This window comes from Paramisgurnus dabryanus, chromosome 19, assembly GCF_030506205.2.
Source record: "Paramisgurnus dabryanus chromosome 19, PD_genome_1.1, whole genome shotgun sequence".
Taxonomy (NCBI): Eukaryota; Metazoa; Chordata; class Actinopteri; order Cypriniformes; family Cobitidae; genus Paramisgurnus; species Paramisgurnus dabryanus.
The window spans coordinates 12,114,856-12,131,051 of NC_133355.1; the positions used below are offsets into that span (position 1 = coordinate 12,114,856).

Consider the following 16,196-nt stretch of genomic DNA (forward strand, 5'->3'; position numbering starts at 1 on the left):
TGAGGCTTTTTGAGAAAACAATTTTTATTGAAAATATAAATATCAAAATATATATTTATCAGATTTAAATTGCAGTGCTATGTTGTGCATTACATACAAATATAACATAGATAAATATATATTTTTTAATTTGGATAAAATTAAATGTCAGTTAATTACCTTAGTAAACATCTGCACAATATACAAGTCAAGGTTTCAAAAAAAAAAAACTCTGAATGCCACAAATATGTAATGTGACAAAGCTTATACATTTTAATATGTGAGACTTGATACACTGTAGTATCCTTAAAATTGTTTATAGGCCACATATAATGCAAAATCCACTTGTGTGGGTTTTACTACAATAAAAAAATATTTTTTAATTCCCATAAAACCAAAGCAGTCTCATTAAAAATGCTGTTTTTCTTCTCTTGTTAATGTGATGTCACACTGATAAAGCCCCACCCAAGACCACTGACTGACAGTCCTGCATTAACATAATTTCCACCTCCAACAACTTGCATGCTGTCCACCATATCTCAATAGTGTGGTACTGTTGAGACTGTATTTACAGCAATCAGATCTATTTTAACTGGAAGCGCTCACTGTCTGTTGGTAAAGTAGGGAGGAGCAGCAGCTCATTTGCATTTAAAGGTACAGCCACAAACAGCAAATTTTTTTCCAACCCAAATAGCGGCATTTATATATATGATTTGTAGAGTATTTTGAGCTGAACGTTATAGACATATCCAGGGCACACCTGAGGCTTATATTAAATCTTGTAAAATGTCCTTTAAACAAGTTTTCATTGCAAATAACAAAATAACTTTGAAAAACCATAGGATTGGTTTAAGTGCACATTCAGTTTTTCGTTTTTCTTTCTTTTCTTTGCAAGTCAGTACACTGACAATAAAGTAATATATTTTTGATCTATATAATGATAAGCAATAAACATATAAGAAATACAATTAACAAAAGTAGTTAAGTTAGTGGGGTTAGTTAAGGAACAGAACATTTGATCCAACCCAGTCATTATTAAGAAGTAATAACACTGTTATTCACCAATAAGGCATGCAAGGCCATTGATCACAATACACAGTACAAGCGGAAGAAATCCCTCTTCACATGTGACCTCTGCAAACAAAACATTATCTTCTTCCTTTAGTAAAACATTGCATAAATTAAAAAGCACCTTCACTCTGGAGAATTCCTCATCTTTCTGTAAGAACACAGGGATGCTGTCTTTGGAGAGGGGTGTGTCGTTAGCTACCAGAAGATTTACCTAGGTTTACAGGAAATAAAAAGTCAGATAAAAGAGAGAAAAAATCTCAGCTAATTAAAATTTTTACCGATTTTCTCACATATAACAGTACTCCAAAAATGTACTAATTTCATTGAAGAATACAAGTTTTAACCTATATTTTTTAAAACATTGGGACCTAAATTAGCATAAACTTACAAAGTCTTGCAGACTTCTTAGACCCTCAGGAGAGCAGAAATGTCCAAGCAGCTTCAGTCCAGCATCTGTCAACTCTGAGAAAAAAAACAAAGTATGATTAAAAAAAAGGTGCTTAAAAGGTAAGGAAACATTGGAAGAGTTTGGTTCCAAAACGCAATTAATCCATTTTGACTAATTTGGGTAAAAACGTGTTTTCTATAGCAAGAAAGTGACAAGATGAAAACCTCTATTTTCTGTTACAAACTTTCACATAGCATCTTTAGGTCATGATAACATAAAAAATTCAAATCCATAATTTGATTTTCAAAGATTTTTTATAGAAAAAAATTATTTCCCCCAAAAAGCAATAAATATAGTTTTTTTTTCAAAATGCTATAAATCTATTCAATCAGTATATAAATGTGCATTCATCTTTTCCATGTTACATTCATTTAGTTGATGAATGGTATACACTGATTAAAAAAATAAACATTAATGGCATTAATCAAAACACGTGTCATATTAAGAACACTGTCATTGCTGCTGTTATTCTTGGGATGTCGTTGCTGAACTTTTTTGAAAGCGATCAGCTGTAAAATGTTTTGGTCCTGCTCGATTTTCGTTGACTTTGAATAAAAAAAGTGGGTTTTTCATAAGATCCCCTGGGGTCAATGTGTTAGCATGAAAGAAGTTAGATGCTGTCGGGAGAACAAGCAACAGCCAACATTTTTCCGTCTCCCGAATGCCTCTCGTGTAAATTATTCGATTTTGATGGTTTACGTTTCTTCCCTGTCACAGAAAACCACCACAGGTTTATCAATGCCATCAAAGTATTATTTTGTTTTTGTTTGTTTGTTGATCACGAAATGCAAAGTTGAAGAGGAAAACTAGGATTCTGTGTACTCACCGCGCTGTCATTGTTGTTTACAGTGTGTGGAATGGTGCGCTGTGATTTTTTGAGGAGATTTATTGCATTTTGCAGAAAAGGAGAAGTGGCGTTTATCATGTTTTGGGAAAAAAGGGAGAAAAGATGACAGAATAACATGGCGGATATTGGATTTTGCGTAAAATTTTAAATTTACTTTTTAATACTGTCCTGATTTTGGCGGTAACTCATTTATTTTTTAATGCCGTTTATCACGTTTTGGAACCAAACTCTTTATTTCTTTCATATCTTTTCATAATCTAAAAAAAGGTTCTTCAGATGTTAAAGGTTCTTTATGGAACCATTCAGCTACAAATGGTTCTTCAATGACATCATGACGCACCTTTATTTTTAAGAGTGTACATAGTGGTGTAGTGATGCCTGGGGAAGTGGGTATACTCTTTAAATATAAACAAATTTTTTAAGCAGCTCAACTAAGGTTGGATGCTCTGTGTTACAAACAGTGACATGTAAGACTAGTCTTGCATATTTAGTTCACTCCAAAATGAACCAGTGTTGTCACTTAACCTTTCCTGCTTGACTTCTCAGCTTAAGGATCAATATGAAATTAATATTATTAATCAGTGATTAGAATTTAGAAGTGGGTACACGGCACGCCATGACATCTAATAAAGAAGTGGGTATACCTACATATACCCTGCACTACAGCACTAAAGGGCTTTTCACACTGCGCTTAACCCTGGGTTATCTTCGTTCTAAACCCTGCTTTTAACCCTAGGTTAAGGATTGTTTCACACTTGTAATGTAGAAGCAGGGTTATCCTTGAAATAACCTAGGGTTATGAAACCCTGCTTGTAATTTAGAAGTGGGGTTATCCCTGAAATTAACCCAGGGTTATAAAACCCTGCTAGCCCTGTTTTTTGTGTGGTTTAGAATAACCCGGGGTTAACTATTTCCAGTATGAAAAGCATGTAAGTGTACTGTGGTTTAGGTATACTGACCCTCAAGAGCACTGAGCAGCATATGCATGGCCACCCGAAGTTGATCGCTCTGCTTGCTTGATTTTGTTGATGTCCCATTGTGATGTGAGACAGCTCTTTCTCCATTCTGTTTTTCTGATCCATTCAACTCAGATGCTGAGGGATGACCACTGTGATTGGCTGTTGATGTCTGCGATCCATTCTGATTGGCCACTGATGCTTCCCTTATCCTGCTCTTGAATTGTTCACACTTCAGTAAATCTAAAAACGTGTCAGTTAAAAGCCTCTGTTTGTCCGTCAGTTCGTTCTTTGGGAGGAATGGAGCTTCTTCACTGTTTGGTTCCTCGAGCTGAGATATATTGACACATAGAAGATTAAAAGTAAGATTTATTTGCATATATGCAATAACACAGTACGTGTTTTTTTAAGTGTAATGGCATATTAGCAGTAGATTTAACAATTTGTAAAGGATTGTTCATCCTCACCCTATCCACCAAAGCTGACAGGATGGGTCGGTCTAACAGAATTTCACTCAAATGGAGAAGTAAGGAAGAGCGGCACTCACAAGAAAGATCAGTCAGCGAATATAACCTATTGTGAACATCCGAAAGCGCTGCGAAAAGAACACACACATCCTTAATGGGAACTATATTGACTCATATCCTGAAAATGTGGCAACCAGCCAATCTTTTTTAAGGAAGTTGAAATCAGGACAGTACATTGGTAAAACTATCTTTTGTTTCTGCACATACAATACATACCTTTATTTAGGGAACTAAGTGCGGACCCTTTCGGAATCTCTTCAAATGGCCAAGGGCCATCCGTTTCTGAACAATCAGAATCCTGGGAATTGTCATCAGCCTCGATTCCATCAGGCCCAAGAGACAATTCTGAACATAAACAATGTCATAGAAATCTGAATTTAAACAAGGTCAACATATTCTTACTAAGCATGTGAACTTTTTAAAAGCAGAAGTGATTTTGTATGGCACTTCTTGTGGTCGTGCTTTCCTATGATAAATCAATTTTCTCTTTTCCTTGGTTTTGTAAGTCACATTGGATGAAATCTTTGGATTTAAAAAAAATAATTTGGATAAATAATAATATATTTGACGAGTGTAAATTAATAAAAAAATAGTTTAATATAAATTTAAGAGGTGCACTTAATATCTTTCTCATTAAAATGTTTTAACTTTAAAGAAAGTAGCGCATGTGTCATGGAAAATGTTATCTTTACTTATTTCTACTGTTTTATGATTTGAGCGTTTATTGCTGTTTATTAAGAGTTTTATGTTATAAGCTGCATAAGTTAACTAAGCTACATTTTTTCTGTCTTGACCTTAAGTTTAGTTTAAGCTACGTGAAATATAGTGATAAAAATTACTATCTTACTGGTTAGATTTAATCTTAGGTACAGAGTGTAAAAATGTCTAGCAGCTAAGTATAAAAGTTTGAGTGCAGAGCTGAAAGTTCGCCTTTTCTCTGCACAGTCTGAATTGTGCAGACAGAAGTGCCTCTTGCAAGATATTAAAATCTTTTCAAACTGTATTGGGTTCTGACTAATTATTCATGTGTTCAACAAGGTAAAAATTCCATAACAATTTTGGCGACGAGAATGGGATCGCAAAGCTAACTGACAAAATAATTGACTGATCATCCCGGATTAGCAAGCCGGCTTTACCCCAAAAGTTCTGGGAGAGAGGATTGTATCTAATGGAGCTTAAGCAGACGAATCTGACCTGTGAATTCGACAAATAAGTTGAACGGTGAGTGAATTCTGAATTGTCTGAGTTACTTAGAGACTGCACATGACTTAATATAGGACAAGGAAGTTCCAAAGATAATACGACTAATTATAGTCATCCCATTTACAGAGAAATTATAAAAAAATATATAAAATGGATGAATATGAATATATAAATATATAAATAAAGATAAAGGGTAAACGGCAAAAAGAAGTTAAATAAAAAAAGAAGTTCAAGATAGATCAGAAGAAAATATACTGAATATACACAAAAAGATTGAAACACAAAGAAAGAACAGAGGTATTGGAGAAATGACAAGAATTAAACCAAACCTAGCAGAAGAAATGAGGAAATGATTGACGAAATTAAGTCAATGATTACTTTGAGAAAGTTAGAGAAGAATAGAAACCCCTCACCCCCACCGTTATGATGTCTAATGTTATGAGCCTCAAACCCTCCATTTTACGTACTGTTCTTTTCCCTCGTTTCCCCATCCCAACCGAAGCCCATCCCAAAGCTCTATCCTCATTTAACGGTATGCTATGATAACACTTTTGTTTTTTTAAACTTCCAAAACCTTCCCCGACGAGATTGACGATTTCCCCCTCACCAACACCGCAAATTTGCACCTTCTTCACGCTGAAACGGAGCTTCCTCTGCAGGTAGCCCCAGCATCATCGGTTAACAAAGAGCTGTCGGACGGCGCACAAGAACAGTAACTGGACGCTGACACGCAGATCAAGTATGAGGAACCAACAGTGAAACCAGAAAGGCGGACTAAAGTGTCTGGCCGAGGGAGACAAAGACGAGTTCGAAATCTGAGCAATGTTAGCCCTAAACCTCAGACTATCATCATCCATCCCAATGATACAAGTGTCCAGCCCAGAAGGTCCGATGCTGGTTATCAGACCATGAACTGATGAGGAATTCAGAGACTTTTGGAGAGAATTTCCACCAACACTGACTGAAATGTCACGCTGAGAAAACCTGTGTAAACAAGGAAGAGTGAAAGAAGAGAAAGACTGAAAAAGAACTGCATATAGCTATGATCCATCTGGGACAAACGTCTTCCTATCCTAGGCGGAAAAAAGTTACGACCCAAGAACAACAACATCCAGGTCGTGGATGTGGACGGAGCAGACCAGAATATAATTCAGAGACTTATTTTAATTGTGGCAAACAAAGACATTGTTGAAATGATTGTCTAGAAGCCCAGACGCAAAGAAGAGGAAATGAGCACATCGACTAAGGTGAGGAGACAGAGGGGGAGCGTCGGGGAGTGTGAGTATGATATTTTTTTCTATTTCTGCTTGCAATGAAGAAGAGCTTAGCCCTTGCAATGAAGAAAAGTTTTTTTAATAGCATTACAGGAAGTCCCTAGCGTAGGCATACCCAACCCAGAATTGCTATTCACAGAAACCGTATACGAGAGAAAGGGGATCATATTTTTTGTGCTACTGCAGCAACACGCCAACTGATTGCGCCCGGTGGCGTATTTCTCATCAAAACTTGCTGCTGTAGCTCAGGACCTATCCCAATGTTTGCGTTCTGTGGCTGCAGTAGAAAAAAGCGGTACTGGCATCGCGTGAATTCGTAGGCTATTCTGATCTGACCTTACTAGTACCCCATGCAGTGTTAATGATATTGTTTGCAAGACCCCCACATCTGGGGTGGGAACCAAGCCAGACCCTCCAAACCTCTGACCAGATAGAAAATAACATGCTTGAATATTATAAGAGAATGTTTGTGGGTTGTTGTCAAAATATCTGTTTACAGGTCAAAGCAGCGCTCCCGGGGCCAGCCAGGAGATTAAGTGATAATCAAGGACTTCAGGGGGAAGTCGTAACGAGCCAAGAGGTGGAACGGACCGCACCAAGTGCTGTTGGTCACTCACACATTTAAATTTTTGGGAAAGGCGTAGCCAATACCTATTGGGAAATTCTATGTATTTCTGTAAAGACATGGGACCAGATGTAAGCTTATACAGACAGAGAGGGAGACACAGAAAGTTTTGAAGGGGGAGTGAACAGGAGAAAGTGATAAGGGATGATTGTAATAGGAAGTGATGAGGGATGATTAAAATGAGTGTGAAGATTTAACAACCAAAGGTGGTCATGTCAGTGAAATATAATTTTAAATGGTGGGCATTGGGAACAGATTATGGACAAGTAATAATCACTGTAGTTAAAAAACAGTTGCAGACTGTTCTTGAAAACATGAGATGAGCTGAGCCAGAAAGCAAATGCATGGTTGGAGGAAGAGATAAACCAGGAAGTCTAGCAAGTAGAAAAGTCAAGCATATTCTTAGATGCAAAGGAAATAAAGCTTGTGCATTATCCTTACTACAGAAAAAGGAAATGAATGTTAAAAAAAAAAAAAACGGTGGTGTTTGCAGATGTCACATGAATGAAAGGCATACCAAGTAAAATGAGCTAATGTTTCACAGTGCTTACCTGTGAGATGGAGAGAAAATTTTAAATATTTAGTTATCATGAAATGATAAAGGGGAAAATTATCATGGAATATTTAATCTTTACTTAATTTAACTTTACTTATTTCTACTGTTTTTATGATTTGAGCATTTATTGCTGTTTATTAAGATTTTTATGGTATGAGGTGCATAAGTTATAAGCTAAAAATTTGTTTTAAGTTTAGTTAGTTACATGACATAGTGATAAAAATTACTATCTTACTGGTTAGACTTAATCTTAGGTACAGAGTGTACAGGATGTGAAAATGTCTTGCAGCTAAGTATAAAAGTTTCAGTGCACAGTTTGAAGTTCGCCTTTTCTCTATATTGTGCAGACAGAAGTGCCTCTTGCAAGATATTAAAATCTTTTCAAACTGTATTATGTTCTGACTATAATTATTCATGTGTTTAACAAGGAAAAATTCCATAACACATGAAATTGAGATTGATAATTAAAATCTTATGTTATCATATATTTAAAAAAAATAATAATATTGGCAATCACAAATGACAGAGTGACCTTTAAGTTATAAATAATTTGTTAATAAATACTATAATTTTTTTTGCATTTATGCAGTCATACAAAAGTCACTGACCAAAGTTGCCATTACTGTCTATGCTCATTTCCATGACACTGTAAGCCATGATGGTGCCTGGTGGGATCGTTAAGACAAGGTCGGAGTCAATTCGTATTTGACCGCTGTCTTTTATAAACATCTGAAACACAGAGACACATTCACATTAAGTAATGAAAAATAATTGACGACGGGCCGTTGAATTATTGGAAAATAATGCACACCCAAGTGTCAATTATTCCGCTTATACCACGGTTACCACATAGCTCTGGTGGTTATTTTAAGACATTTGACAGGTTGTGGTTTTACAGAAAAATAATCAACGCCTGTGGAACATTTCTCAACCAATCAGAATAAAGCATTCGGCTGCCCCATAGTCTAAAAGCATTTATACAATGACGTATACTGCTGTAAACGGTTTAATCTGTGTTCATTACAAACCTCTGAAAATCCTCCAAGAGCACTGAAACAGCTGCCCTGCACCAGTCCGACATAAAAGATGAAACATTTACAGGTAGTAAAATTCACATTAAAGACATTATGCAATGACGTAAACTACTTTAAACTGTTGAATATGTGCGTTCCTTACAAACCTCTGAAAATCCTCCAAAACCAGTGAAACAGCTGCCCTGCTCCAGTCCGACATAAGAGATTGAACATTCACAGGTAGTCAAAATTCGCTCTTTAAGGAGGGTGAACACCTTCTTCCACTTCAATGACTGCTGAATCAACGAGTGTTCGAGGTCCACCTTCCTATAGAGGATATTAATAACATCCTTATTATTCACCAATATGAGAATACAAGGGATTAGAAAATAGTTGGTGAAGTAGATAAAGTATAACATGTCATATGCTCCTATAGCTCAACTGGTAATGCATTGCATTAACAATGCAAAAGTCATGGGATTGAATGACTTTAAGTCATGAGTGGTGTAGGCCAACTCTGTTTGGCAGGTGACCAATACCCCTACAAGAATAGGAATTTTGTCCAGAAAATGTGACAGTAACAAATCATTCATAGGTGAATGAATGTCAATGTTAAAGGGACATTCCACTTTTTTGAAAATATGCTCATTTTCCAGTTCTCCTAGAGTTAAACATATGACGCGCTGCCCAAAAATAGTCCCCTTTGTTCCTTTCAATAGCAGGGGACTATTTTCAGGCGCTGCGTAATACCAGTACGCCTGCTGCAGCCATGTTACAGCAGCAAAGACCTTGATTATTACGCCATAATGAGAGTATAGACTTTAATGGCTAGCCATTTATGCCTAGAAAATCGCAACTTTTAATTTTACGTCGGTCTTAGTACACAATGTAACTACAAAAGAGTCAAGTTTTAAATAGGAAAAATATTGAAACTCTTTGGTTATTTTTTTAGCGTGATGCTAATGGTCTAATGAGTTTCAATGGATTGTGCTATATGCTAAAAGCGCTAGGCCAGCCCCGGAGATCAGCTGAATGTATTCCAAAATGAAGTGGAATGTCCCTTTGAGGTATAAAGGGGATCGCACACCGGCCGCGCAGCTCAGCGTCGCGTCAAGTCGCGTCTAGGACAACTCGGAGGTATTGTAAACCGGAAGTTCACATTAAATAGCGCGAGCTTCGTATATTTCTTTGAAATATTTCCCAACATAAATCTTGGGTTCATTTAAAAAAAATTATCAAGAGTCGGTCAGGGGTATGAATACTTTTGCAACTTTTCCGATTTAAGTTTTATTAATCATGTATACAGATATCATTCAAAATTTGTATGTCGAAACGCTTAATGTGAGACTCAGGATTATATGCACTGTATTTATAAGGTTTTAATATTTATATGCTGTCAATATATAGCATATATAAGTTTGTAATTACTATCAGTTAAAGTGGTTTGACATCACACATACATTGCAGTGTTTTCCATACCTTTCTCTGGAGTCCTTCAGAAGTATTGGAATGTCCACATCTTCCTTCTGAAGAGTCCCAAAAGACACGTGGAGTTTGGACCTGCCCTGTCCTTTCACGCCGGCAACTTTATTTCCCACCTCCACCGATCCACTTATAGCGTTTTTGTATGTTGCCTCATATTTCAGAAACTCGTTCTTCTCCAGCACTGATCAAAACATGTACACTAGCAATCAGTCATCTTCTCAATGACAGTATATTATACAGTAATAAAAGTACATCAAAATTATGAAATGCTAAATAAAATCTATACACGGCACGCTGACAACATACTCAACATTCTTAAGTTGGTTCAACTTAAAAGTAAGTGCACTTAAAAAATGATTCAAGCCCTTCTTAGAAATGACACATTAAAATTGTGTTCAATGAATTTAAATTACCTCATTAAGAGCAATTAGTATATATATTTAATTAGACTAACACAAAATGAATATGTACTATAATTTATTGATTTCTTTTTAATTGCGTTAACACAATTAGTTTGAGTCTGGGTTCTGGAAAAATAATTTCCCAGCATGCTTTGCATGCAACTGCTTTTGGAAAGTAATGTTATTTTATGCATTTTTAGGTAAAGAGAACGACTTAATAGTGTTTAATGTCCGTTTATCTTATTGATTTAGAAGCATTTGTGTTATATTTGTTTCAAATTGTTTGGTTACCATCGTGCAGAAGAGTGGCGCTTGTGGTTAGGTTGTGGATGTGACATATTACTCTCAATGAGCACTGTGTTAATGCTGTTTGGAGATCAGTTTCTTCTCACATGCTTATCCAAAGTATCATATGTTATTATTATTAGCATGCTAACATGTGCTTATGCTAATTAGTATGATAAAAAACTTTTTATATAAAATAACAGAATTGAGTTATTCAGACTACACTACATTGAGTTATTCAAACTACGCTAAATCGAGTTATTCAGACTACACTAAATTGAGTTGGGGCAACTAATTGAGTATTGTCATTTACTTTAAATTGAGTTGGACTAACTCAATATATTTTTATTGTGTAAAGCAGTTTTTTTATGAGTTATGGGTACACATTCATGTTGAATGGAGATCCTGCCCACAATTTTATTGAGTTAATCCAATGAATACTTTTTTTGAGTGTGCCTTAAAGGGACACCATGAGGGGGTGCTAGACACGTATTTTTCACTTCTAGCGCCCCTAGAGCCCAAAAGCGCCGCAGAACTGTCGCAAAGGAAAGGAACTGGCCAACCTTAAAACTAAACTAAAAACTAAACATTTAAAATGCTAAACGATCAGCATTTTGAGACAACAGGGAGAAACGCAGTCATGTTACAACTTTCTGATGAGGAACTCGTCGTGGCAGAAGCCATTTCTCAATCTGAAGGTTGCAGCCTCCGGATGTCGTATTTCTAAGCTGTATACGTCATCAAGACTCTCTTATTTCACAATATTAACAATTACAAAGTTGACTACTATACATAGTTAATCGTAAATTGTTGCAGTATGCTTATGACTTGCGAATGTAATGCTCAGTTTACCTGAATAAACCAGGCTTGATGACGTATGCAGCCTGCATATTTGACCTCCGGAGGCTGCAGCCTTCCAATTCAGAAACGACCAGACGTATTTCCTTGCCTTTTTCCAAACAAATATTGTTGCATCCTCTCTCTCTCCCTCGCAACCAGGATTTTCCGCAATGGCGCTCGTTATTCCTCTTTTTTGTGTGAAAACCGCTCCAAATCCAAGTAAACCCATGCGTTTAGGTCTGCCGCTTTGTAATACGTCACGCGAGTGACAGCGGAACGCAGCAAATGAGGAAGAGAGAAGAGAGAAACGCTCGGATCTGATTGGTGAATGAGTAGGGTTTGGTTTTACACTGTGAGCAAGTTTGACTGCTGTAGCATCTTGGATTGTAATGTAAATACCATAGACACAGTAAAAGAAAGGTAAATACGTGAACACAGCATCTGAATACAGGGAACTATATGCAATATAATCGCCGTAATTTATAAAGAACATCGCATTTATGTATGAATCAACAGTTTATATAAAAAATTGCCTTAAAGGGGAATCGAACCCGGGTCGCCCGTGTCATAGGTCCGTGACACTAAAGACTGTGCCACAGAGTCACATAATAGAACTGCTCTCTACACTCCTTAAGTAGCCTCCAGCAAAATTCACGTTAAAAACAAATTGTGTGGAGGAAGTGACGTATGCCGTAAAGCAGTCGAATTTTGTAGTTTTTTTTGTGCTCTGGTTACTACCAGAAACCCTAAGTTTTAAAATACGAGTAAAAGTGATACAGACCCCGTCAGGCTATGGTAGACATGTCATTCAACCTATTTAAAGTCGATTTACTATCACAAGGGTCTTGAAAATGTATTATGAAGGTTGAAAAATTACATGGTGTCACTTTAAATTTTGACTTAATTTAACTTAGAAATGTTAGTTGAAACAACAATTTTACACTTTTTTGTATACTATATTGTACTTAATTATTTTGTCAATATTGTGTAAAATATGTGTTAAAACATATTTAAAACATTATGAAGTCAAGGTCAGGTGGACATTGAGTTTTGGAGTTTACCTGGTTTTATTTCCTTCTCCTTCAGCAGGTCATTCAGCGTAAAAGATGTGGGTCTGTATGTAGTTTCCTGCCAGAACCACTTCTTCGGCTTCTTCAACACCACTGCAAGGGGCCGAAGTTTATTTGAATCATTCGGGCTGGACGTCGCAATCAGAACACCATTAGGATCGATCTGACGGACGAGCTTCTTTGTTGCGCTTTCAAACATCCCCTGCACAAACAGATCCATGTTTTGTTATCACTGTGGGAAATGTGTTTATTTAATAAATAGTTTTTTTTACATTTCTTAATTAAATCACTTTGAAGTTCCCAAGCATTCATACCATCACAAAACCTTAATTTTTACCCTATCTATCTGGTTTACAGTGTTGGGCAAAATGATTAGAACACCTGACAGATCCAAAAAAAAATTGACATTCAAAACAACAATTCACGTGATAATGATGATTGCTCTGAGCACAACAAATTAAGTGAATCATGCTGTTTATCCACTTTTAACGTTAATATTTGATATGGCCTATTTTGCAGCAATTACAGCAGCATATCTCTCTAACTTAATGTCAATATATTTCCTCAGAACTTTATATGAAATTAAATTTGCTCTTTTGGGTTGAGGTTGGGACTTTGAGAGGGCCAGTAAGGAAAATTACCTAAATCTCTTTATGATGGCCACCACGGTATCTACAAAGTAATCATTATGCTCTTCAAACCATGAAATAGAGCCATCATTACCCTGTAAAATACCAAACCTGTATGTACACCAATATGTGCAGATTAACTGGTTAGAAATTCAATCTTTATGCCATGAGCAGGAAGTAGTACCACAAAAAAATGCTAACAGAAATTAAAATATAAATTTGAAAGATTAAGTAAGATTACCAAAGGTGAAATACAAAATCAAACCTCACCACTGAACTTCAAAAGAAGTGTGCTGCATTTGGTTTGAAACCACGCCTGGATTGACTAATCGGCCTGTTTTTTTTTTGCTGCAAGGGCTGTTGTTGTCACGACACTGGTTTGAAGGTTGCTGTATCTAGGGTGCCTGCACTCAAAGCAGCCCCACTTACGTAACTTGTGGTTGGGAGATTTCCCCAACTCTTTATGTTAGTTGTTTGTGTCCCTACCACACTGAACGAAGTCTTGCAGTATAGTTTCAATAACACGTGACAAGCCGCGTTTTTCTCCTTTTCAAAGCGATTGCCATCTGCCTTTGCTACCAGACCCACTTTTGTTTCAGACACGTCTATAATTGATTTAAAATAAAATTGATTGCGGCTTCATGCTAACGGCCTCTAAAGGAAAATTATCTCAAAGATGTAACAATGAATCGTTTATGAATCGGCATTGTCTATTGCAAGAGTTAGGAGCATTAATAGGGACGGGGGGAACATGTCCCCCCACTTTTCAAAATCCCGATCGTTTCCCCCACACTTTTAAAATCATTTGCTTGGATTTTTAAACACACGTTTTCATCGCCACGGTAGAGCAGGACGATTCTTTACATGATGTAAGGTGATCTTATGTAGAAAACAATAAACCACAAATAAATATTATACATAGTTTAGTAGCATATTCTTCTTGGCAGAATCTATCTACTAATTATATCCTGTATTTTTTATCACCATAGTCCATAAACATATTTAAATGCAGGAAATGGGATTCAATTCGAAAACATTTCCCCCCATTTTGTCCCACCCACTTCTCAACCCAAAGTTACACCCTTGGTAAGACTATATAATGAAAAACTCATCTCAGTTTATTGGGGAAAAAGTAAGTTGAAGTTGATGAACATGGTGTTTTCTCAATTAAAAAGTCCATTATATATTTCTTATTTTTTGATACAAAGTACACCTACCTTATGTTATTTGGCAATTTACATTAAGTAATAAAAAAGTAAAATTAGGACTTTTACTTTTTCATCTGTTTCCCCTGCATACTCTGTAAATCCTGCTTGTATATTGTGTGTTTCCAAACTTTTTAACCCGACAAGTAATCTCAAGACTCACCATTTTTAAAATAGAAATATAGAACACATTTGTTCCATTTCAGTAGTTTTTGAATTAGTTTTTGAATAAGTTTCCCACTCCGGCCATGTCTGAAACTGCCACAAAACCACTAACCTGAGCTGAACTACTTTCAAAAGCATGTTTATGCTAACATCATCAAACAGCATGAGCTTTTTCTGAGTCCATTGCCTCAAATAGGAATAGGGGTGGGATTCCCCTGGCCATACCCCCCCCCCCCAAAAAAAAGACACTGGCCACCCAACAACAAATAGTGTTTTTATAATAACTTTAGTTTATAAATTAACATGGACATTGACGAAAGACTATATTAAAAATAAATGTAAACTTTACATTACTAAACATTACTCTGTTGATGTTTATTATACGAGTAGCAGTTTTTTGAACATTTAATGGATTTCATTGGCTCTTAAAAAAAAAAGAGTTATTGCTAATCAAAAGCATAATGTTACATTAACCAAAAGTAAATAAGTATAACACAAACACTGAATTATTTTTTGTGCCACCCCATGATTTGCTTTGGCCACCCCAATTAAAATGTTCTGGGGTGCCACTGTACAGTAATCACCCAGCAAACACAACTTTTCAACGTAATTTGTAATGAGGTAATGTTGCAGCGTTTTAAACGTTTTAAAAACCACACCCTAAATATAAAAAAACAACATAACAGAAAAAAAGTTTTTAAAACGTTAAAAGCACCTTACCTTAACGTAAAAGGTACGTTTTCGTAAAGTAGTAAAAACGTAAATGTCACGTTTACTACGAAAACAAAACCACAATTAACCATTTGTGAGACGTTTACGTTGGCATAAGACGCTTAAAAATAACGTTTTCAAAACCATACCCTAAATTTAAAAACAACATTACCAAAAAAGACGTTTTTAAAATGTAAAAGCATAACTTAAATAACTGATTCTTACATTTTACCTTTAACCTACTTCCCATTCTTAAATATTGCATTTACATTCTTGGTAAACAAAGACGTATTTCAGCACATCATGAGCGCAATTTATCTTATAAGTTTAATGTTTCGTTAGTGTTTCAGGAACTTAATTTATCGCCATATTCAAATAGATCATAAAAGTTAAAAAAATGACGCGCGTATATCTTTTTCATAACGGTACAACTATAATAGCATCCACGTGCGTGCGCACTATAAATTCGACCCTGCCTCATCCACATGAAATGGCTCAGCTTTAATTCGTATACCATTAAATCCAAAAAGCGTAGACAAACATAAACAATTCAAATCCACAGACCTGTTATTGTGAACCAGAAGTCCTTCAGTTTGCAGTCTTCAATTTAAGATGTCCCTCAGATCAACTCGTGGTTCAGCAGGTTCAGAAATGTTTTATCAGCTAGTCTAAGTGCCCACACCCACGAGGGCAGCTGAGCTGCTGGTCAGGGCGAGGGCGGTACAAAACATAGGGGAGTTTGAATACGGAGACTTCCTAGCTCAAGTTTGGGTTCGTTAATCGGAATCATATGAACAGAACCATAAACAAACCCAGGACAAGAACAGACTTGTCCAATTATGGAGAGCAAGTGATTCAATTATAATGCAGTGTAGTAAATTTGTTTGGTAGAAAAGACTTTCTTGT

The 16,196-nt window shown here is 36.2% G+C and overlaps 1 protein-coding gene across 2 annotated transcripts; it reads right to left on the reverse strand.

The window, feature by feature from the left end:
- Positions 1-26: 26 nt before the first annotated feature.
- gsdmea (gasdermin Ea) lies at positions 27-16,012 on the reverse strand. Of its 2 annotated transcripts, XM_065289263.2 has the most exons (11): positions 15,855-16,012; positions 12,572-12,782; positions 9,979-10,165; positions 8,667-8,826; positions 8,515-8,550; positions 8,095-8,215; positions 4,045-4,173; positions 3,769-3,896; positions 3,305-3,632; positions 1,439-1,512; positions 27-1,261 (listed from the first exon to the last, which is right to left on the reverse strand). In XM_065289263.2, exons 2-11 carry the CDS (start codon positions 12,777-12,779, stop codon positions 1,034-1,036), a joined length of 1,599 nt encoding a protein of 532 aa, XP_065145335.1. In that variant the 5' UTR covers positions 12,780-12,782; positions 15,855-16,012; the 3' UTR covers positions 27-1,033. The 2 variants fall into 2 exon arrangements, with proteins under 2 accessions (XP_065145335.1, XP_065145342.1); XM_065289270.2 differs by lacking the exon at positions 8,515-8,550.
- Between the last annotated feature and the right edge of the window lie 184 nt (positions 16,013-16,196).